The 23,908-nt window shown below is 49.9% G+C and overlaps 2 protein-coding genes across 6 annotated transcripts in view; both read left to right on the top strand.

Annotated features, from left to right (window-relative positions):
• The window catches only part of PTDSS2 (phosphatidylserine synthase 2), a 44,275-nt gene extending 32,258 nt beyond the window's left edge, over positions 1–12,017 (top strand). For all 3 annotated transcript variants that reach the window (XM_068683686.1, XM_068683685.1, XM_068683687.1), the window contains 5 exons: positions 739–857; positions 1,586–1,700; positions 3,913–4,058; positions 8,726–8,911; positions 9,517–12,017. In XM_068683686.1, the coding sequence (XP_068539787.1) occupies positions 739–857; positions 1,586–1,700; positions 3,913–4,058; positions 8,726–8,911; positions 9,517–9,661 (711 nt within the window). In that variant the 3' untranslated portion in view covers positions 9,662–12,017. The remainder of the gene's footprint in view (positions 1–738; positions 858–1,585; positions 1,701–3,912; positions 4,059–8,725; positions 8,912–9,516) is intronic.
• A 1,817-nt stretch (positions 12,018–13,834) lies between these two features.
• On the top strand, positions 13,835–23,562 carry SYT12 (synaptotagmin 12). Of its 3 annotated transcripts, none has more exons than XM_068683689.1 (8): positions 13,835–14,300; positions 18,123–18,187; positions 19,113–19,306; positions 19,405–19,797; positions 20,820–21,035; positions 21,131–21,251; positions 21,356–21,489; positions 22,121–23,562. In XM_068683689.1, exons 2-8 carry the CDS (start codon positions 18,151–18,153, stop codon positions 22,292–22,294), a joined length of 1,269 nt encoding a protein of 422 aa, XP_068539790.1. In that variant the 5' UTR covers positions 13,835–14,300; positions 18,123–18,150; the 3' UTR covers positions 22,295–23,562. The 3 variants fall into 3 exon arrangements, with proteins under 3 accessions (XP_068539790.1, XP_068539789.1, XP_068539791.1); XM_068683688.1 differs by lacking the exon at positions 13,835–14,300 and adding an exon at positions 15,165–15,304; XM_068683690.1 differs by lacking the exon at positions 13,835–14,300 and adding an exon at positions 15,688–16,187.
• Positions 23,563–23,908: the final 346 nt, after the last annotated feature.

The following is a 23,908-nucleotide window of genomic DNA, read 5'->3' as shown; positions in this document are numbered from 1 at the left end:
TACTTTTTTTTCTTTTATATATTTTTCATATTCCTGTGAAATGTAAATTGGCTACAGGAGCAATCAAAACTGTCTACGTTCAGGGCACACAGCTCTGGTTCTTACATTATTTCAGCTTGTACAGTCCAGGTTCTTTCCCAAGCTTGTGATGATTTGCTATGTAGTTCTGTTTATGAAAATAAATGCAGTTTGCATAAAGACATGAAGCAAAGGCATTTTGCCTTCAATAAACTTCTAATGAAATGAACACTGCGCTCTCCTTCTTCAAATGAAGAGGACAGCCAGTTTTTTTCTCAGCTCAAGAGCTCTGTCTACAGAATGGGAGAGTAAGGGAGAGCATGAGGAGAAATCACGAGTTTAATTTCACATCCTGGAGATAAGTCATTTCTTTAGGAGGCAGTCTGAAGTCTAGACAGCACGTTAGGAACGCATTCAGACTTATTTTGCTGTGTTTCAAGTTACCGCTTAACAGAGTGGAGATAAATAGTAAATAGGAAGAGGTCTATTCTGTAGCAGAAGGAATACAGCAAAAGAGAGTTAAAGCACACGTATTTTACGGCTGTTGGCTGTAGCAGACCTAGGCAGTTCAGATTCTCTCTCCTGATGGTTCATACACCACTCTTCTGGGGATGTCCAGTCCTTGTGATTGTGTCTGCACATAAATGTATTTATAGTATTTTCCTTTTTTACAAACTTTACGGTTTCTTCACCAGCATCACTGTTTTTTTCTCCTTTCAGTGGATAATGGATGTGATCTTATGTAATGGATTAGGAATTTACTGTGGGATGAAGACTCTCTCTTGGCTTTCTTTGAAAACATACAAATGGCAAGGACTTTGGAACATTCCTACATACAAGTAAGTTGGCATAGAAAGTTAACTCTGCAAGCAGTAGCACCGCACAAAGTTTGGGACCTTGCTTTAAGACCTTGCATGCTGATGGATTATCCTGTTAATGTGATCTAAAGAATCCATGTGTGTTTAAATGACTCAGTTATCTAATAACTTGACACAGCATGGAAGCTTGTATATGATAATTTTATTTAACTTGCACACAAAATTGCTAGAAAACGTACCTGTCTGTCACGAGCATTGCCTGATGTCTAGGAACTGAGGGTGTCTTGTGGAAATTAGGTTGTGTAATGAAATTGTAACTGGAGATTCAGGAAACCCAAGTCCAGGATCAGGCTTTCATTCACAGCAACGATCTGTTCACAAATAATGCGTTCCCCAGTAATCAAAACTTCATAGTAATTGGGATGCTGAAACTTTTAATTGAATAAATCCCTTGTAGTGTTCTACCGGTAGGGAATTATTCTTGTCTGTAGTGTTCCTTGCTTAGCAAAGCAGAACTGAGGAACTGCTTACTACAACGGGTGTGATCTACTAAAAGTTAAAATGATATTCCGATAAGGGGCTTCTCTTTAAAAGAAAGCTAACTTGAAATGTTAAATCCCATTAAGTAGGATTTTTAATGCAGTAAATGGAGGCGTTTCACATACGTGGATTGATGTCTGAAATAGAAATGTAGATGGATGTCTCTTATCTGCCATTTCTTATAACAATGTGCTCTGTTTTCCTTTCAGAGGCAAAATGAAGAGAATTGTCTTCCAGTTCACCCCGTATAGCTGGGTTAAATTTGAGTGGAAGCCAGCATCCAGCTTACGCAGATGGCTAGCAGTTTGTGGCATTATCTTTGTAGTAAGGAAACATCTCTGTCTTGTTTTTTCTCTTATCGTCTGATTTGATGTTTTGTAACACTTGAGACTATGCAGAAGGTAACTTAGGCTGAAACACTGTCGTGGTGATTTCTTTAGTTGAGGCCAGAAGATATTGCTCTTGAATCCTGCAGAAAAGATGTCCATGTCTCTGGTACAGTCTTACAGATTCATTACATAAACACTTTTTTTCTTGCTGAACATCACTGATTGGCAATGTGAATGATGTAAACTGTGATCTACACACAATTCAGTGAGTAACTGCTGCTACCAAAAACATTGGCCTTGGATGGAAGGGGCTTGTTTCTCTCTGCCTCAAGCAGATAACACATTCCAGCTGGAGAGGGCTGTGGTCAAAGCCTCAGGCTGCCGAATGTTAGCTCTGGGCAGTATGGGTCCTGATGCCTGCAGTTTTGCCTTGGATAATGCTTTTATACAGACTTAAATAATTCTGCTCTCCTATTTTTTTTGACATTTCACTGATGTGCTAATGGTATCCCGCTTGACCAGTGCAGGTAAACTCACCCCATTTAGACAAAATAAAATATGTTTCTCCAGCAGTTGTAATACATTGGAAGTCTGCCTCCCTGATTTAGCCATCTGAGTGGCTACATTGTGGGAAAGAATCATCTTGAGTTCATACCTTCCGTTTCACAGTCATAGGTGTAGCACGTGGAGGAAAAATTTGGCATTTTTAAATGCTTCTTCCCCACTCCTGCCTCTTCTCAGTTAGGAGACTTTGGCCTTTGTGGTGTCCATGGGATGTCAGTCGGCTCAGTTTTGAGCAACTCGAGTTTATTTCAATTCAGTAACTGTCAAGTTTAATAACAAAAAGCCCTTTGTGGTACTTTCAGTGATTCCAAAGACAATGGGCGTTAACTGGCTTCTGCTATGGTACAGGATATAACTGGTCTGTGTATTTTGTAACAGTTGCTAGCACAGCATATTTAATCATCCTGAAATATGTGTAATATGAAGTTGAGTGGTGGCTTATTTTCGGGTGAAGTTCCCTATCCCACCTTGCTGCGTGGCACACAGCTCATAAACCACCACCTCTGTCTCACTTTGTTAACATCACGTTGCAGATTGAGTGTGCTGCAGGAGCAATATGCTGTCTGCAACAAAGCAAGCAACATAAAGCAGTGGCAGCAGGGATGCATCAGGCAGTTTGCAAACCCAGTTGAAAAGAACTTCAAATCACCTATTTCTGCTACATAAAACATTCGCCCAGTTCGCATAGCATAACAGACTTGCTGAGGTTCCCATAGCTGATGGGAGAATTAACGTGAATGTGCCTGTATAAATAACATTTCTGTTTGCTTTAATGGTTACTGTGTGCATACTCCAGTATTTTTTTTTGCACTCTGAAGAAATCATTTTTAGGTGCAGGAGTAGATTCTGCAGCTGAGAGGTTCTGCTGAGTTTATACTAGTTTTTGGTATAATAATGTTTCCTGTAGCAAAACATAGCTGCAGCTGATTTCCAGTTTATAAACAGCTTCACGTATTGGCATATACTTCTGTATTAAGCAACACTTACTGCCTTTTAATATAATTTCTTCTGAAGTGAGAAACTTGTGTCTACTTGCTCACTTAATCGTTTTGTTAGGGCAGCTCACTTGAGAACATTTGCTATAAATGTGTAACCAGTGCTCCTAAGTTGGCTTTGGCAGTGGTGTTTGCACAACTGTTTAAAAAAAAAAAAAAAAAAAGGGAGGGGGGCAAAAAAAGGCAAGTGAAAACACCAACTGGGATTCATTGCTACTGCCTCTTGTCATTTTGGGTTCCCTTGGTGAGATTTTTAAATACTTGGAAGGAGAAGCTTTTTGCTTTTAGGATTTGCTATTAGTAGTTCTGAAGGTACTTCAAACTCCTGATAAACTTGACAATAGAGGCAATGCTTGGCCAGGTTTCTTTTGTGTCCTGTGCTATGCACAAACATGTACATGTTTTTTTCAACCTCTTCCAACACACTCAGCAACCGTGGGGGATGTCAAAAACTAAAAACAAAACAACCCACCGTGTGTTCTTGGTCATTATTGCAGCCGATGATGGTGGGTTTAGTGATAACGCAGGACATTGTGGAGTCAGTGAATAATTGGGCGGGGGCAGGGGTGGTCATGCATGGGTGCAGGGAGATTCCAGGCTTCATTCAGTGAAGTCTTCTGAATGTAATTAAAATGTCCTTTTTCTCAGTTTTTATTGGCAGAGCTGAACACATTTTACTTGAAGTTTGTCCTTTGGATGCCACCAGAACACTACTTGGTCCTGTTACGACTTGTCTTTTTTGTTAATGTGGGAGGTGTGGCTATGAGGGAGATCTACGACTTCATGGATGACCCGTAAGCCAGTCCTCTTGTGTATATTACCATGTCAAGCTTCACTTGCTTTATTCTGTATTTGCTCCAGTTTGCTCCAGCTTGTTGGCATCCATCTCAGCTTGCTGGGGACAACATGATCTAACCCCAGAGCATCTGCTTTGTTTTCTTTTGGTTTGGAAGTAAAATTCTCACTGCATCTGGATGGAGAACAGCTGTTAAGGGCATTCCATGTGCACTGTTTTGAACCTCAGATTTTAATAAATGATCACTCTTGAGCATGTAACGTGTAAATTAGCTGGAGTGCCACTGGCTTGTGGGCAGGGGAGTACTTAACTCCATTTTCAGATCGATAGCCGGGAACTATAGTCCTTAGTAGTACCTTCTAAGGACAACAGGGCCCAAACTAAAAAATCTGTTTCTTAAAGGTGTTTCTTTTCTTGACCTGTCTTCCAACTGGTTCCTGGTCCCCTGAAGCTCTCATGGCACCCTCTTGCACATCAGCAGACCCTGCAGTAAAGTATACTGAAGGCAAAGTGCACCTATACACAACAGTGCATGTACTTTCAGACTGTTCCTACTTAAGCATCATATTTGTCCTTGCTGCTTTTGTTTCTGCAGACCATGTAAGATCAGAGAATGCTTTGTTCTCAAAATCGCGTTTTCTTTTAAGTTTTAGTAGTAATGTCACAAATTGCCTGAGCCCACATCTTAAGTCTAAGACAACGCCTGGCTTCAGGGGGTGCTCATTGTCTGTCACTGACCAACGCAAAAAAGTGTCTGTGTTCAGAATTTAGGGTTCCACCATTCTCTGAAGATCAGTTTCCATTGCAAGGCTTTGACTCCTAGAGCTGGGAAGAAGGGCCAGCCCACATTGCTTAGGCGGATTGCAGGACATTCAGCAGTGGCAGGCTGCCCCTGCCTTTGGTGTCGGACCTACTGGTTTGGGACGTGCCTCCAACTCAAAGGTAAGAAGAGGTCTCTACCTCTCACTGGTGAGCTCCTCTCCTTAGCACCACTCCCCCATCTTCTGGTCCTTTTGTTTGGGTTAGAAAAAACCAGCTCCTTTGCCCCTCTGTTCAACCACATGGCATGACATTGAAATTTAGGAGAATCATCAGTCACCAGCGCCTCACTGCTAATTCTTTCCATTCTTTCAACGAGCTGGAGAAATTCATCAAACAAGCAGAGACTCTCATCCTGAACTGCATGTCTTCATCACTGCCACCACCACCACCTACTGGTCTGTTTCTCTTGGTGGGTAAGGTGATTAACTTCCTTTCTTCTGAGGTTCATGGCTCTGCTTGATGCACACACAGACCTGACCTCACCAGATTGTTCATGAAAAATGGTGGAACCTAGCATCTGGTCTTACCTGATACCTGCTCTGTAAAGATTCTTGCAACTGGATTTTGATTCCTTCATGCATTTCATATCATCCAAGCAGAGATCATCTGTGTGTATTTTCAATTGCACATCGTTTTGAGCCAAGGAACTTAGTGGAGTTCCTTGATGGGTTCTTCCTGTTGTGTTGTAGGGAGAAGCTGCTGAGGAAGAGCAGGCTGTATGGGAGGCTCCCAGCTAACACCACATGAGAAACCTTCCTGACTTTTTCCTTTTGGAAACTCATTCAACAACTTTATGGACAAAGGTTGGAGTATTCCACTGACATTCCTTGTCAGAATTGTGGCACCATGCCTTGTCTGTCACTGATGGGATTGTCTGAGATAAACCGATTAGGTCTCTTCAGCTAACATTTCTACTTTCCGGACTAAATGTTGTGAAGTTCAAATATGAAAACTCTTTTTTCTCATTCACAATTCTTAGTATCAGCAGAGAGTTGTAGGACTACTTGCAGGAACTTGATCTGAGCATGGTGACAAAAAAGTATCTAGAAGGGAATAGTCCAAGAGAGAGGTGGTTCTTGAAGTTGTTCTCCAACTCTTAGATATTCTGTGCTCCTGTTCCAGCTGATATGCTCTGCCTCTGGAGTTCTTGAGGACTGGCTAATGAAATGTTCCTGACCAGAAATGCCATAATGTAAGAGGACCTGTAGCAGCTGACCTTGCCATGCCTTCCTGGTTTCTAGTCTTCATGTCTCTTCCAAGGGGTCTGCGTTAAGGCCATGAATTTTAAACTCATTCGTCAAATTTTTAAAAAATAAATAAAATAATAGGATTTTCTTTAAAAACTGTCATGAGAGGAGAGCCATGTCTCTTCTTTGGCAGCCTTAGGGTCTGCACAGCTCTCTGTTGGGGTTACCTTGATTCTTCTGTCATTGTGCTCTCATAAGCTAGTGAAAGAAAATGGCAAATCAGGATGCAGATCAGCAAAGCAGAAAGCTGAGACAGTCATCTGAACAGCTTGAGTTCACAGTGAGAGATGTTTCTTTTTTTTTCCCTCTGTTCATGTGTTATGGCTATTTTCTGCCTGGTTAATCTCAGGTAAATCACCTGGAGCAGTTTCTGAAGTCCTTTCACCTTGAGTTGGTCTAGGCAGAATATTTTTTTTAAAGTGGAATGCACTCATCCCATCTGCATCAGCAATAATCCACACTTGGTTTCCTGTATCATATTTTTTCCAGTGTATTTGGTCAATGTTGTGTAGTTTGAACTTATGCATTGGTGTAAAATATGGCTCTCGGGCCTCTTGTTAAAGAAAATGTGTGTTTTGTGTGCTTGACTTGCTGTGACTCCCCTAGATTCAGGAAAGCATCACAGGAGAGTGAAGAGAAGCTCTATTTGTTTCCCATGCTTAGATCTTTTTCCAGATACAGAGACTCCACAGGGATTTGATGGAGTATGTATTCCATGTGTATGAGCAGCAGCAAAATGCCTGCTAAAGGAAGGCTGCTCTCAACGCAGCTGCTGGCAACAGATATGAAAAGAAGGGAAGAGAAGTTGGGAGCAAACGTGCAGTTGCAGCTCCCTCTCCCCGGCACTACTGGGGATGCCTGGGGGTCTGTTCTGATGTGAGCAAGCTGGGCGTTGTTATTAGCTGGAGGTGGCAGGCTTGTTTCTCTGCCTCACAGAGAGAAGCATTAGCTGAGCAGCCCCTCTCCAAGGGTACTCCTAATCAGGGATTTGTTAGGTGGCTTCTCTTTTGTCCATTTTGTGGCAAAACTGGGAAGGAAATACAGCCCCAAGGTTTTACGTGGCCACTGAGTAGTGCAGCATTTACTAAGCCAGTGCCTAAGCCATAGTGTACAGGCCCAGCTAGAATTTCCTGTTGCTGCAATGCTTTAGAAGCACTGCAGAGGTCATCTTAACATGTCCATTTCTCTCTCCCCAGCCCACTGAAGGTTGTTAAAACACTTTGCTCCCCATCTCCTTTGTCCTGCCCTGGTAATTCTGACACTTTACACTGAGGTGCTCCTGGATATGATTCACTCAGCATCTTACGCTGCGGTAGGAGCGGAGTAACGCAGTAAGCTGGACAAAAGAGAAATGGCCTGGTAGGAAAACCTATGTCAGAACATGTTATGATAAGTGAGAGGGCAAGGCCCCTCTGCAGACAAGATTCAGAGGGTTGGTGATAGAAGAACAAAGCTTTAGTCTACCAAGTGGAAGTCACCTACTTGGTTGTGCTGTTGGGCAGCAAATACGCATGTACCAGTGGTGCTGTGGTGGGCAGGATGCCAGTGCAACCGTAGGCAGAGAAAAGGTCTTGTGCTGCCCAAACAGAGCTACATCTGCTATATGAATCAGCTGGTCTGACAGGTTAGTAAAAGGGAAAAATGTCAACTGTAGAAACAACGTTAACAGACAGGCTCAAGAAATGCATGATCTAGCTCGTTGAGATCAAGCAACTTACAGTCAGACTGTTGCTAGAAACCTGGGTGAGGATACTGAGATTTCTTGAAGGGCAGTCAATAGGTATTTTATTTTTATGTATTTCCCATGCAGGAGTAGGTGGCCCAAAAGATAGCTTATCTCCAATCTCTTGTTCTGCCAGTAGAGCCTCTAAATAGATGTCTTGGTTGTACTGCGGTTTAATTCCTAGCAGTAGTGATTGATTAGTACACTCCTTCGCTAGGCTTGTACAGAACAGTGCAGTTTCTAAATTGCTTGTCTGCTCCTGCTTAAAAACAAACCCTGGGGATTAAATATTAAGCGTGTTTTTGCTTAAAGTTTGTGTTGTCTTAGAAGTAGAACACCCTGTGTCTCCCGGTGACTTACCCTGTTGTTATTAAGCTTTCTTCTTTTAAAATCCCTTTAGAGGTCATTAGTGACAGCTCACTGAACACCTACTTGGGAAGAGTAAATTTCAGAATGCTATTAATGATCTAGGGGTTAAATACAGGTATGGCAGTGTGACTTGGTATTTGTAGGAGTAATCTAGGAGTAGTGCTCCTGCTTCATACCTTACCCTGAACCTCAGCTGATCTCAAGCTGGTTGAATAATTATTTTTTACTTGGATTTACCAATACTCTGAAAGTAGAGGTACTTCCTTGCATCATGAAATGTTGGAGTTTAACTTCTGAAGTGTTTTCAGGGTCTCTGAGAGGAAATTAATACAAACGTGGAAGTTGTCAGCCTGCATGTGTGTGTGTGTAATCCAGACCAGACTTACAGAATTGTGCGAAGCTAAATGAAATTATTGCCCCAGCTGTCTTTTTAAGAATGAATATTTCTCCAAATGCTTAGTTTGATAGTAATGGCTTTGCTTTATCTCTGCATTTGTTTTGCAGGAAGTTCCATAAGAAGTTGGGTCAGCAGGCCTGGCTGGTTGCTGCTATTACTGCCACAGAGTTCCTGATCGTCGTGAAGTACGATCCCTACACGCTCACACTGTCGCTTCCTTTCTACATTACCCAGTGCTGGATCTTGGGGATTATACTTGTGCTCACCTGGACAGCCTGGCGTTTCTTCATTCGGTGAGAAGGGGTTGTGCTATGTCCAGGTCTGGCCTGGATCTTAGGGGTGGACTGTTCTAGGCTTCTGTTCAACAGCGTGTTGAATGTCAGATGTATGCTTCAGTGCCTCCTGAAGAGGGACTACAGCTCTTTCAAATGCTGTGATTTAGACAAGACTAAGATGTTTACAGCTTCACTGCAAGAGCAGTACTGCACTGTAATTGTCCAAGCTGTCCTAACGTTAGCAACAAGTGAGCCAACTTAAACCCCTTGGGTTTCGATGCTGCTCTGTGCAGGTGTAAAAAAAAAATAATAATAGCAGCAATACAAGGCTGAAAGAATTACAGTGTGATCTCTGGAGCAGGCCCTGTGCAACAGGTTGTTGTTGAACTTGCTGTTGTGTTATGCTTCTGAAAAGAAGTGAAAGTAGCCAGACTACTAGCAAGAAACACAAATCTCAAATGAATTAATGCCATCAAAAAATTTCAGAAATTTCCAGCCAAAATGGGTTAAGTTATCCCAAGGGCGCTTGCATTCAGAACAGAACTGGTTTATTGTTTTTATTGTATATTGAAACTGTTTATTCACATCACTGGTATACACATCTGTTTGTTTTTTCTTTTTAGTGACATCACCTTGAGGTATAAAGAAATAAGAAGACAGAAGCAGGAACACAAATATGAAAAGGACAAGTGCTTGAGCAATGGTGATGGACATTCTTCAATACTGGATGAACAAAATGGGAACAAACTAAGGGAAAGGAAACTTTGAGCAATGGACAAAGGGCTAAAAAGAACTCATTGTGCTCAAGTTGGCCTGGTGGACAGTTTCAACCTTATCCTACCTAACTTGTTTCGTTGTTAGTTTTCCAACGTGTGAAAGTCCTCTTGGGGGAAAAGATGTCGCACTGACATGCGCACCCTTTCTCCTCGTGTACACCTAGTCAGAGTCAGAGAAAGTCTGTGTAGAGGGAAGTCAGAACCAACACCATTGCAACGAGGTGGGATCTTCGTCCAAGCGTGTTGTATGTCTTCCTTGCAAACAAGGTTTGGAGACAAGGGGCTTTAAAACAAAGCCCAAAGGGAATCTAGCTGACCTATTTCCAGTAAACTGTGAGATTTTGATTTTGACATTTGGGCATTAGGAGCACTTGTTTTGGAGTGTGCAGATACTGGCACAGGAAATGAATTTTGTTTCTTCTGCTTGAAAATACCTTGAGGTATGGAGTCAGATCGTGTAACATGTTCAGCCACCAATTAACAGAAGTGCAGCGAGATAAAAACATAGATAAGCTGAAGCTTGTGAACAAGTTGCGTAACTTGCACAGAATGTGATACAGTACACTACTGTTACAGCCCCTGTAATGCAGGGGTTATTGCCTTTCTCTAAACTGACTTTCAATGTCCTGGAATAGCTTACAATAATTTTATGTTATGTCACAGCTCTGGGGAGACGGAAGGACTTTTTTTAATCTCAATCATCTCTTAAATGTAAGGGAGGGTTAAATAAGAAAGGTCAGCCCGCCTTTCATTTGCTTCATGGAGTGAAATCTATTACAAACAGAAAACTGGGAGTTACTCCATCAATCTTAAGTTATTTGCCTTATTCTCAGCTCTTTTACTTTGCTTGCCGAGAGGATTTAATTCTTGGTGTCTGCTGTACAAGGCATGTCCTGTTCTGCCACCTTCAGAGCTGCCTCCTTCTCCTCCCGAGGTAGCTCCAGGCTGAGCAATCTCCCTCCCGAGTCCAACTGGAAGAGGTGTTCTCTGCAATCACGCACAAAATAGTTGTTACCATGCTGCCATCCCTGCCAAAACGAACAAGCGGGAGGAACGCGTGTCGTTCCTCGCTGAGCAGTGCGTAGTGGAGGTTTGCAGGCCAAACTAAACAGCTTTTTTTTTTTTTGCTCATGACTCAGCATCTAGGAAAATAAATTAGAAACCTGGGCTGCATTTTTTCAGGTCGTTATTCCAAAATGTAAGTGCTACAACTAAGCATCAATTTGGTAAACCCGGCTCTAAGCCTTTGCATTGGCCCCTGAGGCACTGATGTAACTGTATCACTTTTTAGATACAATGATCTAATCTGGCTCTTAAAGGATATTTTTCAGGGAAGTGTTTATCCAGAAGAAAAGTACATAAACAACCCCAGTAACATTTAAAGAGCACAGCCCCAAACTTTTGAAGTGGCAGGAGACTTGCAGAGCTGCTGGCTAGCAAACATCCTCATTTCTGAGCGGTTTTGGTCCTGTGCATGAACCAACCAAATCCTGCATTTCTCTAGGTTTACAGGGTGACCCAAATATTTTCCACCCCTAAAGAATGGACAGCTAGCAGTAGGGCGCTCTTCAAGTAATGGAGCATTAATTAATTAATGGGTTGCATCAGAAGAGCTCAACAAATGAAGCAGAGTTCATGGGCCCTGGGGCCTGCCCCAGTCGCTTAGCAGACAGCGAGGAGGATGACCAGTGTGAGAGGTAGCATCCATCTTCTTCCTCGAGTACGTACAACGTACTGTGGCTAGTCGCTCAGTGGCTGCTCTTAAATCCTAGTCTTTTGCTGCTCTGAGGTAGTGAGGAATAAATGGCCGTGCAGCTAGATGCTGGCAAGTTTGTAAACGGGCAGACGGTGCTGAGTTGAGCGAGTATTTATTTCCATGCCTTTCCACCCCGAGTCATTCTAATTTCCAGCTTTCTACCAGTCCTAAGAACTGTTAACTGGTCGTTTGGTAGCTCGTACCAGTGCGTTGTGCTTGTGTAGTCCCAGCTGAGCGAGGCTCAGGTCGGTGTATCTCCATTCCATCTGTGCTGGTTATCACTGTGCTGCCCCGCCGATCTCTGCCCCACGACCACCTCGAGGCTGTCTCAGGAGCTGGGTGGTAGCAGGCACACCTGGGAGGGGTCTCTCGCTGCACCTCCCTCCTCCCTGCCCCGCTGAAGGGCCACACGTGTACATCTGAAGCAGCTGGTGAAGCGTACCCCTTCCCAGTAACAGTTCTGGAGCTTCGACCTCGCACGTAAGACACTGACTTGTGTTTGTCTACATCCATCTACATGGCTCTTATGGTTAGTCTGGATAACTGAACCGGTGTAATAAAGTGATGTTTGCTGGTGTGTCCTTTGGTACAACGTGTCTGTGCTCCCTGTTTGTCTTGCTCGTCACCTCAAAAGTGCTTTGAATTGCTTTGAATTCCCCTTGCTGCGAAAACTGCCAAATGCATCAGTGCTGTTTGTGACGGGTCTTGGGCCTTAAGATAACCATCGTGTCCAGATTTTCAGGGAAATGGGTGGTACAAGCCCTTGGTCAGCTCTTGCAATTCAGAAACTTCTTGCAGGACGTTTACACGGGTGATCTTTGCACAGTAAAGCAGACGTGAGCGGTGCACACAACGCATTGAGTAGCATTGCAGTCTCGGTTCTTCCTTTCCAGATTTCATGTCCAGCACTGCAGGCAGACTCTAATCATTGAAATCTTGCCTGGTTTTAGAAATCCTTTTGTCATCATCTCTCTGAGAAGCAGGCAAAAGCAACCTCATACAGCGATGATGAAAGGACAGCTGAGAAGCTTTACTTAAACAATATTTGCAGTGGCATAAGATGAGGCCACCCCTGTGGAGATGAGAGGTGACTCTCCCATGTCCACACGCATCCTTCTCTTACTGCACGTTTCCTTAGCAAACCTTCCTTCTCAAAACTGGAACGAGGTAGCTTCCTTGTGTGGGTACGCCCTAATATTTGTAGTGAAGTTTACCAATGGTAAGTTTTTGGGTTTAAAAAGGGAAAATGCAGGGAGATTGTTCAGGTGAGTGAAAACATACTCAGCTAATGCTGAATCACCTCCTGCACGGGCTCTGGTCGATGAGAATGGATCCCCCAAAGTCTGATACCCCAAAACACCAGTGATGAGCACATGCATCTCGTGCCAGACCCGGTGACAGTGGCATTGACTCCTCGCTGCCAGTCTGTGCTGTGATGGGGCAGGAGACCACCGAGCAGCCACCAGGCTCTGACTGTGAAAGCAGGGAAGTCCCAGAGGGTTCCTCTTGGTGTGTTCAGTGCAGTACCTACACATGGGATGGGATTTTTTTTTTTCCCAGACGGGAAGGCAATAGGGATATTGCTTTTGAAGCGCTGAGTCTCATCCGCCTCTGTCATCAACAGCTTCTGACACAGCTGCTGCCTTATTTTATATATATATTTTTAAGCTGGATTTTAAAGAAGCAGGCAATGGCCCTTGCCCCCCTGCATGGGTCTGCCAGGTGAAGGAGCAGCAGCCATTTAGTTCCTTCAAGGAGGCAAGCCTGGGGAGGACACATCTGTTGGTGCTCTTCTGCAGTGCTCCATCCTCTGAGGTACCTCCGTGTGCTGGTGGGAGCCTTCAGCGGGCAGAGATTTTGGGTGCTGGGCTTCCAGACCGCTTCTTGCCTTCTGTTCATCCATCCCTGCCTGTTTGTCCTTTAGGCTCAAGCATGTTCATTGCGTGCGTGGTGGTGGTTTGCTTTTGTGTGTGTGTTTGTGTAGGTATTTATTTCTTAAAAGGCTAAGTTATTATTATTATGAGACTTAAAACTCTGCAGAGCACTGCTCTGGGTGCTATTTCCTATGGGAATTCAGATGGGGCAGGGTAAGTGAATCAGGTAAATCAGCAGAGGCTGAAGAAACACACAAAAGGTGAGGCCCTCCAGAGGTGAAGGTGTAAGAACAGCAGCACGGGGGGGTGGGTGATGGCTTAACAACCTGGAAAATGCCCGACGCACGGCTGGCTGCTGCTGGAGGGCTTTTCCAGGAGGGTTTTGACCAGAAATAAAGAGCTGTTTACTTCCCAGCAAGCAGGCTGAGCATACTGCTGCAAGCAGAAGCTGCTTGAGGTACCTCAGCCGTGTCCCTGTGGCATTAAAAAATGTTTTCATAGGGCTCCTTGGGTGCCTTACATTGTTCTCTGATGGCTGTGAGATATTGGCCAAACCGAATTTGGCTAAACCCAGCTTTCTGGGGGTCAGCTGTGGATGGGGCTGAGCCCAAGGAGGCCCCACAAGAGGGTGCTGGTGTCCGGGGCTGAGGAGACGGATGGCTGCCGGCCCCTGGGAACACTTCTCTCCTAGGTTTGGGAGCTGAGGAGGGAAGAAGCCCTGGCCAGCTCCATTTCCAGCTGCCTTTTGTACATCTGGAGGAAGGGCTGCTTTTGGGGGAACCTGTGCTCCTGGAGAGGGCTCTCAGCTGGGGGACAAGGCTCAGCTCCCACCCAAAAAGGGGCTGCAGTCGAAATTCAATGTATTGTTGGGTTTTGTTTCTTTTTTAACTATGAGAAAATTAGAACCCATCTCTCCCTAAAGATGAGTTCTCCGACAGGAAGGATTTGGTGGGTTTTCCCGGGAAGCAAAGCTCCTGGAGCATCGCGCTGCTGTGCACCAGGTGAGCTGGCCTTTTCCTTGGGGCGAAAGGTTTCCTTTCCTCCCCAAATTGCGATTATTATTTTTTTTTTCCTGATTCGAGCAAATTGAATCTTTCTGTTTGGAATCACTTCTCACTCCTAGGGAGCGGTGGCCTGGCATTTGGGGTAGGAAAGAGGCTGCCCACGGGGCTCTGAGGCTCTCCATCCCCACCCTACAGGAGCACCTGGGGGAGGTTTGGCTGCTGACCAGTTCCTTTGCCACAGCAGACGGTGCCTGCCAGGGGGTGCTGAGCTTTTGCTCTCCCATCAAAGGGCTTTTTGGGGATAAATCCCACGGAATTGATGCTTTCAGGATGAGCCTTTGACTTGTGCTGTGTTGAGGGAGAGGAGGACCCATGGGTTTTGTGGCCGAGGGGGCAGAGTCCAGGGGTGAAAGGGGGGCAAGGATTGTGGTGGTTTCTGTCCTGCAGTGGTGGGAAGGGACCTGAAGCCCTGGAGCCCGCATTAAGGACAGGAGAGGAGCCAAACCTTTGGCTCTGGGGTAATAATTTCAAGCCGTAGCCCGTAAAAAGCCTTATGGAGGAGAGCATCACCCCTGCGGGAGGGAAGAGGAGGGGATACGGCTCCTGAAGCAGCTGGAGGATGAGCTGAAGGATGCGACAAGAGGGGAGCAGAGGGCTGGGGATGGAGCTGGGGGTCCCTGGGGGGCAGAAGGGGGGGGGAGGATTTGGGTTTTCACTGCATCTCTCTCATCCCATCCCTTATCTAACGCAGGACCCCGGGGCTGAAGGATGCTGGTGGCCGGGGGAAACCCAAACCCGGGGAAGGGGCTTTGGGGGGGGGAGCAGCCGATCCCAAACCCGCCCGGCGGGGCCGGGGGCTGCAGGGGGCGGGCGGCGGCTGGGGCCGCACCTGGGGGGCGGGAGGGGGCGGCCCCTCCCGCAGTCCCTGCTCCAGCCGCCCGCTGCCAGCACCCCCCCGGCCGCAAAATGAGCTTTTTCTCCCTTTTCTCCCCAAAGGAGCGGTGAGTCCGAGACGCGGGGTTGCTGGTGGTGGTGGTGATAGAGGGGGAGAGGGGGAAGCAGGGGGGGGGGAAACCCCCGTCGGGTCCGTGCCACCCCCCCCAGGCAGGGGGTGCGACCCCTGCAGAGCATCTTCTCGCCCCCTTGCAGTGTTTTGGGGTGGCGGTTTTATTTTTCTTTCTTTTTTTTTTTTTTTTTTTACTAATTTATTTATTTTGGGGGGTTCTCCGGTGCAGCTCTCTGAGCTTATTGCAATGCGCGTCGCCTCCTGCACACGGGTCCTGAAGCAGAAAAATACCTTGGGGGGGGCAAAGGCAGAGCCGAAAGGTGCTACGAGGGGGGAGCAGAGGGTGCTGGGGGTCCCTGGGCAGCAGGAGGGGGCGATTTTGGGGTACCCCGAGTGGGTGCAGATGCAGGACCCCGGAGCTGAGCGATGCCCTGGCTGTGGTGCCGTGAGGATGAACCAGGAGGGAAACGCTTTTCCAGAGAAACCCTACAGAAACGTGGCGTGACTGGGGCCCCTGCTCCCCGGTCGGGGATTTGGGCTGCTTTAGGGCCAAACCTTTAGGGCAAAAAATCTCCTGGCTCTGGGTGATGCGGGGCAGAGGCTGCCCAGCTCGTTGCACTTGTGAGCAGGCGCTGTGCCCCGCAGCCGGTGCGAGGAGCCTAGCCTGGCATCACGCTGGGAATTTCTGCTGTGGAAGGAGCTCAGCCTGGCACCCCTCGGAGGAACTGGGGGCTGCTTCGACCCCAAAGCCACCCCCTGGGCTCAGCATCGTCCCCTGGGCTCAGCACCGGCTTCCCCGGCTCGCTGGGCTGGGCACTGCTGCATTCCCAGGCACTGCCGGGGATGCAAACGCTGCTGCTGCCCAGCTAAGGATGGAGGTGAGGAGGGTCCCGAGGATTTCCTTCTTCCCTGCTTTTAAAGCAAAATAAAATTTAAAATAATAATACCCAGCAATTGGTGTTGGGACAGATCCAGGCCTGTGCCCGCTGTGGCTCCGTAGCCCCTTGGAGCGCTGGTGCCACTGAGTGCAGCCTTGGGGCTGCGGGAGGCTTGGGGTGGTGCAGGGTCCTCTTTGGGTGAAAAAACAGGGAGATAGGGGCATGGTTTGGTGCCTGGAGTGGGGTCTGCCGTGGAGGTGGCTGCTGCCCTCACCTCCTGCAGCAGTAACTGTGGGAGGGGGAGCGCGGTGGGATCGCGTTCAGGGCTCAGGAAGGTGAGGGGCAGAGCCCAACCTCTTGGGTCAGGTCTTGGATTTATTTATTTTATTTATTTATTTATTTATTTATTTTAACAAACTCACCATCAGCAACCCCCATCCTACTTTTCTGCCTTGTGGATCGAGGCTTTCACCTTCTGGCAGGAGGCTGGGGATGGACTGGAGGGGATGGAGAAGCCCCGCTCCCAGCCCAGGATGTGGGGTTGGTGCTGGAGGGTGGAGGGGACGGAGCTCACCCATGCTGGATGGCCAGGGGCAGTGGGCAAGGTTTTACGGAGATCACTGCTGCCATTTATAACTTGGGTTATGACTTTTGGGGGTTGCAGCTTGCTCTGGGGGGTGTCCTGGATTTACCCACGGTGCTTGATATGTGCTGGGACCACGCAGACCCCTTGTGCAAGTGTCTTCTAGCCTCAGCTGGGCACAGCAGCGAGGGCCAGCGGGGTGTCAGCCCTCTTAATTTTGAGGGAATTGCCCCTTCCTCTCCCAGCAGACACGTGGCTTCAGTGCCAGGTCTCCCCCTTTGAGCCGTTTTATCCCCCCGAGCAGGAGCTGCCCCACATCCCATCGCAGCAGCTCTCAAGGAGAGCAGAGATGCCCTGAACCTATTGCAATACCTGGATCCTGATTGTCCCACCAAGCAAAAAAAAAAAAAAAAAACAACAAAACAAACCAAAAAAAAAAAAAAAAAGAAAAAAAACAGGTGGGGAAAGCCTGGCTTGACACAGAAAGCTGTAAATCTCCCGAGCTCTGGTTGCACCTTCGTTTGCGTGCCCAGGAAAGGCTGATGTCGTCTCGCTGCTGGGGGAAATACCAGCTCATTTAATTCCTCCGCTGAACGCTGCAGTCAGCCGGCGGCTCTCTTGGGGATGCCTCGGAAAGCTGCTGGAGCTGCTGCCTGTCCTCACAGCTCCTCAGAAAACGCTGTCACGGGGGGCACGGCTTTGAAGGAAACGGAGCGTTTTGACGGGGGATATTTGCACTTTTGCAGGGAAACTCGTTCCTCTAAACTTCGTTTGTTTGCATAGTCTCAAAAAGCCAGAAAAGGAAACCTCTTAGGCGAGGTGGTTTTCCAGCAGATAAAAGGGGCTGATTTGGGCGAGCCCCCGTGGTGCTCAGCCTGGGGGTGACACGAGGTCCCCATTCTCAGCCAAGTATGAGGTGGGGACAAGGTGGGCATCTCCGAGCCCTGCTGCTGTTTCGGGATGCTTTGTGACTCTGCTACCTTCAGAAAACCCTTCTCCTGCTGGACCCCGTTGCCCTTAGCGGAGGTCTGCCAGCCACATCAGGCTACCAGGGCCTGATACCCAAATTCATCGATAGCCCAGCTGAGCTGGAAGGTGGTGCCCACACCTTCAGCCACCAGGCAAATCCAGCTCTCCCTCCCTGGCCATGAGCGTGGTTCAGGTCTAGTTTGGAAAATTGCTCGTGTTTAAGCTGGCTCTCACGTAGAATTCACCTGGGAAAACCCCTCCGGGTGAGGAAGGTAAGAGAGAAAAGTCACCAAGAGACTATTCAGCATCCCTGCTTAGAAAGAACAAAAAAATAATTATTTTTTTTTCCTCTTACCCTAACTGCTTTTCCCTGTGCCCTGCAGGCTGTCCCGCTAGCGGGGAGTGCTTGCCATGGACAGCGACCACGCGGGCAGGTACCGCCTGAGCGGTGAGTGCTTTAAGGATCTCGGGGAAGGGATTTTGGGGATGGGCTGAGCCCTCGGTGCTGGCACACACAGCCCCACAGGAGGGCTGCTGGTCCCTGCTGCTTTCAGCAGCAGCCCCTCAGTGTCGCACGTGAGCATGGAGTTAAATCTTCTGACTTTTTTTTTTAATTGAAAAAGGAAAATTAGTAAACTTTGCAGTATTAGGCACTCTGCCCTAAAAAAGGCAGGCACCAGCCTGGCTTCGGCTCCTGCCTCCAAAGCCGAAGCTGAAGGCAGGAGCACGGTGACATGACGCAGGAGGCAGCGCTGGGGGGCCCCCGGCAGCACTCAGTAATCACAAATCTCTTTCCCCCCCCTCCCGACTCTCCTCCTGTTCTTCGTGTTAGGCTGAGCCACCGGCGCTGCTCGAATCGCTCGGGCAATGGAGGCTGCTGCAATGCAGCACCGACGGCTCCTGTGCCATCGCAGCCGACCCAGTTCGCAGCCTCCAGCCGGGCTTTTTCCTCTGCATCCCCCATCACTTACCCTTAGGGTTCTTTTTCCCCCATTTCCATTTTTTTTCCCATTCCTATTTTTTTTTTTTCTTTTTATTTTTTTTGGCATCCCGAGCAGTTCCCTTCAGCATGAAGGCGATGTGGGATTTCTGCGAGCTGCCAGGGGCTCCCTGCATCCTGGGGGTGCTGCAGCCACTCACCGGCATTACCTGTGGGGAGCGGGGCAGAAACTCAACTGCACCTCACCAGATTTTGCTTGGCCAAAAATCTGCCACTTTAGGCTTGCCCACCACCCTTTTTCAACCCGCGGGCAGCCTCAATTAATTCCCAGCCCCTGCAGCTGATCCTATATCAAGGGGATGAGGAGCTCCTGGAGGGGACGTAGCCGAAGCCCCCTCCGCGGGTGGCTCACGGTGCCTCTGTCCCCTTGCAGTGGCCGCCAGCCCGCCGCGCTGGGAGGTCGGCATCTACGCCGCGGGCGCGCTGGCGCTGCTGGGGATCGCGGCCCTCAACCTGTGGAAGCTCTGGCGCTCCGGCAGCTACCCGGCACCGTCCCCCTTCCCCAACTATGACTACCGCTACCTGGAGCAGAAATACGGGGCGGCGTGCTCGGATGTCAAGCACAAGGTAAAAAAAAATGAATAAATTGGGGGTGGAGAGCCGGGCTCAGCGCTGCTCCTGGGGTGAACTCGGACCGAGTGGTGGTGATCGCTTCTCCTTCGCAGCGCGGGGCCACTATGGGCTCACAGAGGGGGCTGGAGAAGACGTCGCCCGTCCGCCAAGCCAGCCTGCGGGCGGCTGACACCTTCGAGAGCATCAACGAGCTGGGGAGCCTGGAGCTGATGAGCAAAGACCTGGGGCTGGCCCCCTACGGCCCCTTGAAGAAATCCATCTCGGCCGACTCGCTCAGCTCCATCTCCTCCATCGGGAACAACTTCGGGCAGGACGTCACCGTGGGGCAGGTGGAGGTGTCCATGGAGTACGACGGGAAGGCGGCCACCTTGCACGTGACGCTGCTGCAGGGCAAGGACCTGCTGGAGAAGGAGGACACGCGCTTCGAGTCCTGCTTCATGCGCATCAGCCTGCTGCCGGCCGAGCAGATCGTCGGCATCTCCCGGGTGAGCGGCTCCTTCCCCAAAAACCCCGCGCGGGGAATATGGGTGTGTAGGGTGGTGACGGGTCCTGGGGTGGAAAGGGGTCCAGGCTCACCTGTGCTGAGTTTGGGGCTGGTTGCAGGGTTTTTGGGTGGTGGGGGTCCTGGGTGGGGTACTGGAGGGGAATGAGTCCTGGAGTCCCTCTCTGCATGTGATGGGGTGGCCAAAAATATTGCACAGACAGATTAAAAGGCAACGGGGCTGCCTTGGCGTTCCTGCCTCCTCCTTGCAGGCATGATCAGAGCTGGTTTTGGGGGAAAAAAACTCCATTATTATTATTTTTTTTAGAACACCCCAGAAGGTGCTCTGGGAAAGTAGGAGCTCCCAGTTGTCTCTTGGCAACTTGGCTTTTTGCAGAGGGATTTTGGAAAGCCTCTGGGTCTGCCAGCTTGATTTTATCAGGCTGTTCCAGAAAGGAGCAGAAATCCCCATCCCACCGAAGAACCCCAATTCCCTGGGGGTGGAGGCGCACAAAAAGACAGTGAAATATTTTCCTAGTGCTCGTTTAAGCCCATTTTTCCATCCTAACATCAGGTTCTGTATTTACGCTCCGGAGATATTTATTATTTAGCATCATTATTCATAATTTACCAGCCCTATTTACCCTCTTTTGCAATCCTGAGACAAGTCATAAAGTCTTTTTTTTTCCCTTTAATGCTCTGCAGTACCTGCTTTTTCGTTGTTTTTGCTTTACTTTTAAATGATGGCTAAAATTTCTTACAGTAGCTTTCATCCAGACGTCCCCCAAACACAACGTAGGCTGCAGACCGAGAGCGATCAGTGCTATAAAGCCAATTTTCTGCAGCTCTGCCTTTCCCTCAGAGGCTCTTCAATCCCCTGGGGACTGCAGAGGTTGGGCAGAGCTGATGGGGGAGTGCGGGGAAGTCTCCTTAGGAGGTCTCGGGGGGGGTGAGGTGGGCAGAGGGGATGGTGGTGGTGGTATGGGGGGCTCCTCTCCATCCAGCCCCTGGCTCTCCCCGCGGCAGATCCAGCGGAGTGCCTACGCCGTGGCCTTCGACGAGCGCTTCTCCATCCCGCTGGACCCGGCGGCGCTGGAGGAGAACAGCCTGCGCTTCTCCGTCTTCGGCATCGACGAGGACGAGAGGAACGTCAGCACCGGCGTGGCCGAGCTCAAGCTCTCCGACCTGGACCTGGCCCTGCGCCCCTTCAACGCCTGGCTCTACCTGCAGGACATGAACAAGGTGAAGCGGGGTGGCGGCGAGGCTCTGCGTGCCTGGGTTTGGGGTGTTTTGTTTTTTTTTTTGTCCCTCTCCTGGAGGGCTGGTGTGTCCCGCAGGCGGTGGACACGGTGGGGGAGATCCTGCTGTCGCTGAGCTACCTGCCCACGGCCGAGCGGCTGACGGTGGTGGTGGTCAAAGCCAAAAACCTCGTGTGGTCCAACGGCAAAGTGACCGCAGGTGAGCAGGGTGCTCATCCCCGTGTGTCCCCGTGCTGCCTCGGGGCGGCAGAGCCACCCGGGGAGGTCGCTGGCTCCACGTTGAGGCTGTTCTCTCCCGAGCAGATCCCTTCGTCAAGGTCTACCTGCTGCAGGACGGGAGGAAGATCAGCAAGAAGAAGACGGCGGTGAAGAGGGACGACAACAACCCTGTGTTCAACGAGGCCATGATCTTCTCGGTGCCGGCCATCGTGCTCCAGGTCCGTCCCAGCCTGGGGGTCCTGCTCCACGGGGCCCCAAATCCCTGTGCTAGGGGGGGAGAGGGAATTGTAGGGGGTGTGGGGTGTGTGTATGGTTCAGCAGGGAGCGTATGGATGGGGTGGGGGTACAGATGTGCAGGTATCGGTGAGGTTGTGTGTGTAGGGATGGGCATTTGTGATTTTGGGGTGTAGGGGGATGTGTATGGATGGGGTATGGCTGTAGGAGGGCACGTGTATGCGCAGGGTATGGCTGCTGGTGGGATGTGTTGTGTGGGGTGTGTGGGGTAGGGAATTCACATAGGTTGTAGGTGGGTGCATTTATGGGTTCAGGGGGTGCGGGGTGAGGTAAGGTGATGAGTACATGTGGGGTGGGAGGTATTGGGGGTATGTAAAGGGTAAGGCTGTGTGTGGGGATGGGCACACGTGGTTTCCCAGTATGTGGGGGGGAGGATGTAGGGATATGTACACGAGGGGGGCGAGGGTGTAGGGGAATGCACGGGGTTTGGGTGGATGTGCATTTATGGGGTGGGATGTATATGGGATGGTATTGGGGGGGGGGGCACATTTCTACCTGCACGTGTGGTTGGTGGTGTGTGGATGCGTACACACGGTGGGTTCTGCCCCCCCCCAGGACCTGTCCCTGCGGGTGACGGTGGCGGAGAGCGGCGAGGACGGCCGCGCCGACAACACGGGCCACGTCCTCATCGGCCCGGCGGCCAGCGGCATGGGCATCACCCACTGGAACCAGATGCTGGCCACGCTGAGGAAGCCCGTGTCCATGTGGCACCCGCTGCGGAGGAACTAAAGCTGCCGGCGGGGGGGAGCCCCGTGCGCCCCCGGGACCCTGCGCCCCGACGGCGGCTGAGGGCCGTGCCCAGAGGTCTGGGGCTGGCCCCAAAGGGCAGAGCTGCCGGCACGCCTCGGCCCCAGAATCCCGCTGCCGAAAGCCTGGATGGGGAGGAGGATGGAGAAACTCCTGTCCGCGTCTCTCTCGCCATCCGCATGCGCTGGGAGCTGCCAAGGGACCCGCCGAGGAAGGACCAAAACCAGCAAAATCCTCCCCAAACTGCTGCCCGGCTGCCTGCCAGGCTCCCGAGCATCCTGCATGCCCTCCCCCCCCAGCCAGGCTCCTCAGACCGGTGGGGACCCCAAATGTGGCCTCTGGGGACGGCTGGGGGGACCACGACGGGCTGCTTCGGAAGGCGCTTTTGGGGCAAGCGAGGGGAAAATGCCGAGGGGGGCGACCAAGGCCGGCACCGCGCGGTTTCTCTCGGCACGTGGGGACTTTCTGTTGGGTTTCGGAGGGGTTTCGGTGCACTGCGCCAGGGTTGAACCACTTCAAATTGCAAGGAAGAAGGGAGAAATAACAGCAGAAAAAAAAAAAAAACAAACGGTTGTTATCTATCTTTTCTTTCCTTCCATCGCCTTTCCAGCAGCATAAATCAAGGCAGATGCTGGTGAGGGGTGTCAGGACTTGATGAGTGGTCTTTAAACCCCTTGGGTTTGAGGTCGAGTCCAGCCTGAGTCATCCCCTGTAGGTTAAATGTGAGCAGGGGCACCTGTCCCCACCCCAGCCCTTTCCCCAGCTGAGATAACCCCTGGGCTGCCCCTACAGCAGGGCCAAGTTCAGCAGGCACCAGAGACCCCTCCCCAGTTCCTAATTTTTAAGCCCATCTCCTGTTTCAGGGAGCAAGGAGGGGAAAAAACCTCTTTGGGCACTGTCTGCTTGTGGGCTCCTGTCCCCAGCAAGGTCCCCTGTGTGAAGTTAGCTTTTTTGGGGGAGCCGATTCCCCCGTTTTTTGGAGGCTGACAGATGGAGGGAGCTGGCAGGCAGAGGATGCTCCGGGGATGTGCTCTCAGCAGAGCCTGGGCTGGTCTCTGCCTGCAGAAAACCAGGCAGGGAAACCTGTGTGTGTGTGTTGGGGGGGCTGTTTGCCACAGAGCTGCCTCCACGGGGTGGGCTACATGAGGGAATGAGTTGCTTGAATGATTTGAGCTGGGAAAAAAAAGAATATAAAAGTGTGAATGAGCCATTTTGCCCTGATTAAAGATAATACCACGGTGGTACCCTGAGCTGGCGGTGATCTTTGCTCCTCTCTCTTCCCTGTCTGCCCGCTGTTTTGGCACGAGGCTGCGATTTCTCTCCCCCACGCAACCCCTCGCGTGTGCTGCGCTGGCTCCTTCCCCCGTGCGCACCCAGTGCTGCTCGCAGAGGCACAGATTTTCTCTCTCCCACGCTCTCCCTCCTCCCCACCTCTCCCCCCAGGAGCCCTCCTGGTCCCATCTGCTGCCACCACGCCGCTGCCGCGTGAGCCGGCGCTGTCCCTCGGTGAGCTGACACATGGCTGACCCTGGGGACCGGGGCATGAGCCAAGGGATGCTCAGCATCACTTCTTGTTGTGTTTATTTTCGCGTAGCC

Source organism: Anas acuta, chromosome 5, assembly GCF_963932015.1.
Source record: "Anas acuta chromosome 5, bAnaAcu1.1, whole genome shotgun sequence".
In the NCBI taxonomy this organism is placed as follows: domain Eukaryota; kingdom Metazoa; phylum Chordata; class Aves; order Anseriformes; family Anatidae; genus Anas; species Anas acuta.
The sequence above is the reverse complement of the archived record's forward strand: the minus strand, read 5'-3'. Positions and strand labels throughout refer to the sequence as shown.

Excerpts from the sequence above, each read along its gene's own strand:
- SYT12 (XM_068683689.1), top strand. The coding sequence starts at position 18,151 with ATGGACAGCGACCACGCGGGCAGGTACCGCCTGAGCG. Across the intron at positions 19,798-20,819 it reads AGATCGTCGGCATCTCCCGG|ATCCAGCGGAGTGCCTACGC; the intron begins GTGAGCGGCTCC and ends TCCCCGCGGCAG. Across the intron at positions 21,252-21,355 it reads CAACGGCAAAGTGACCGCAG|ATCCCTTCGTCAAGGTCTAC; the intron begins GTGAGCAGGGTG and ends TCTCCCGAGCAG.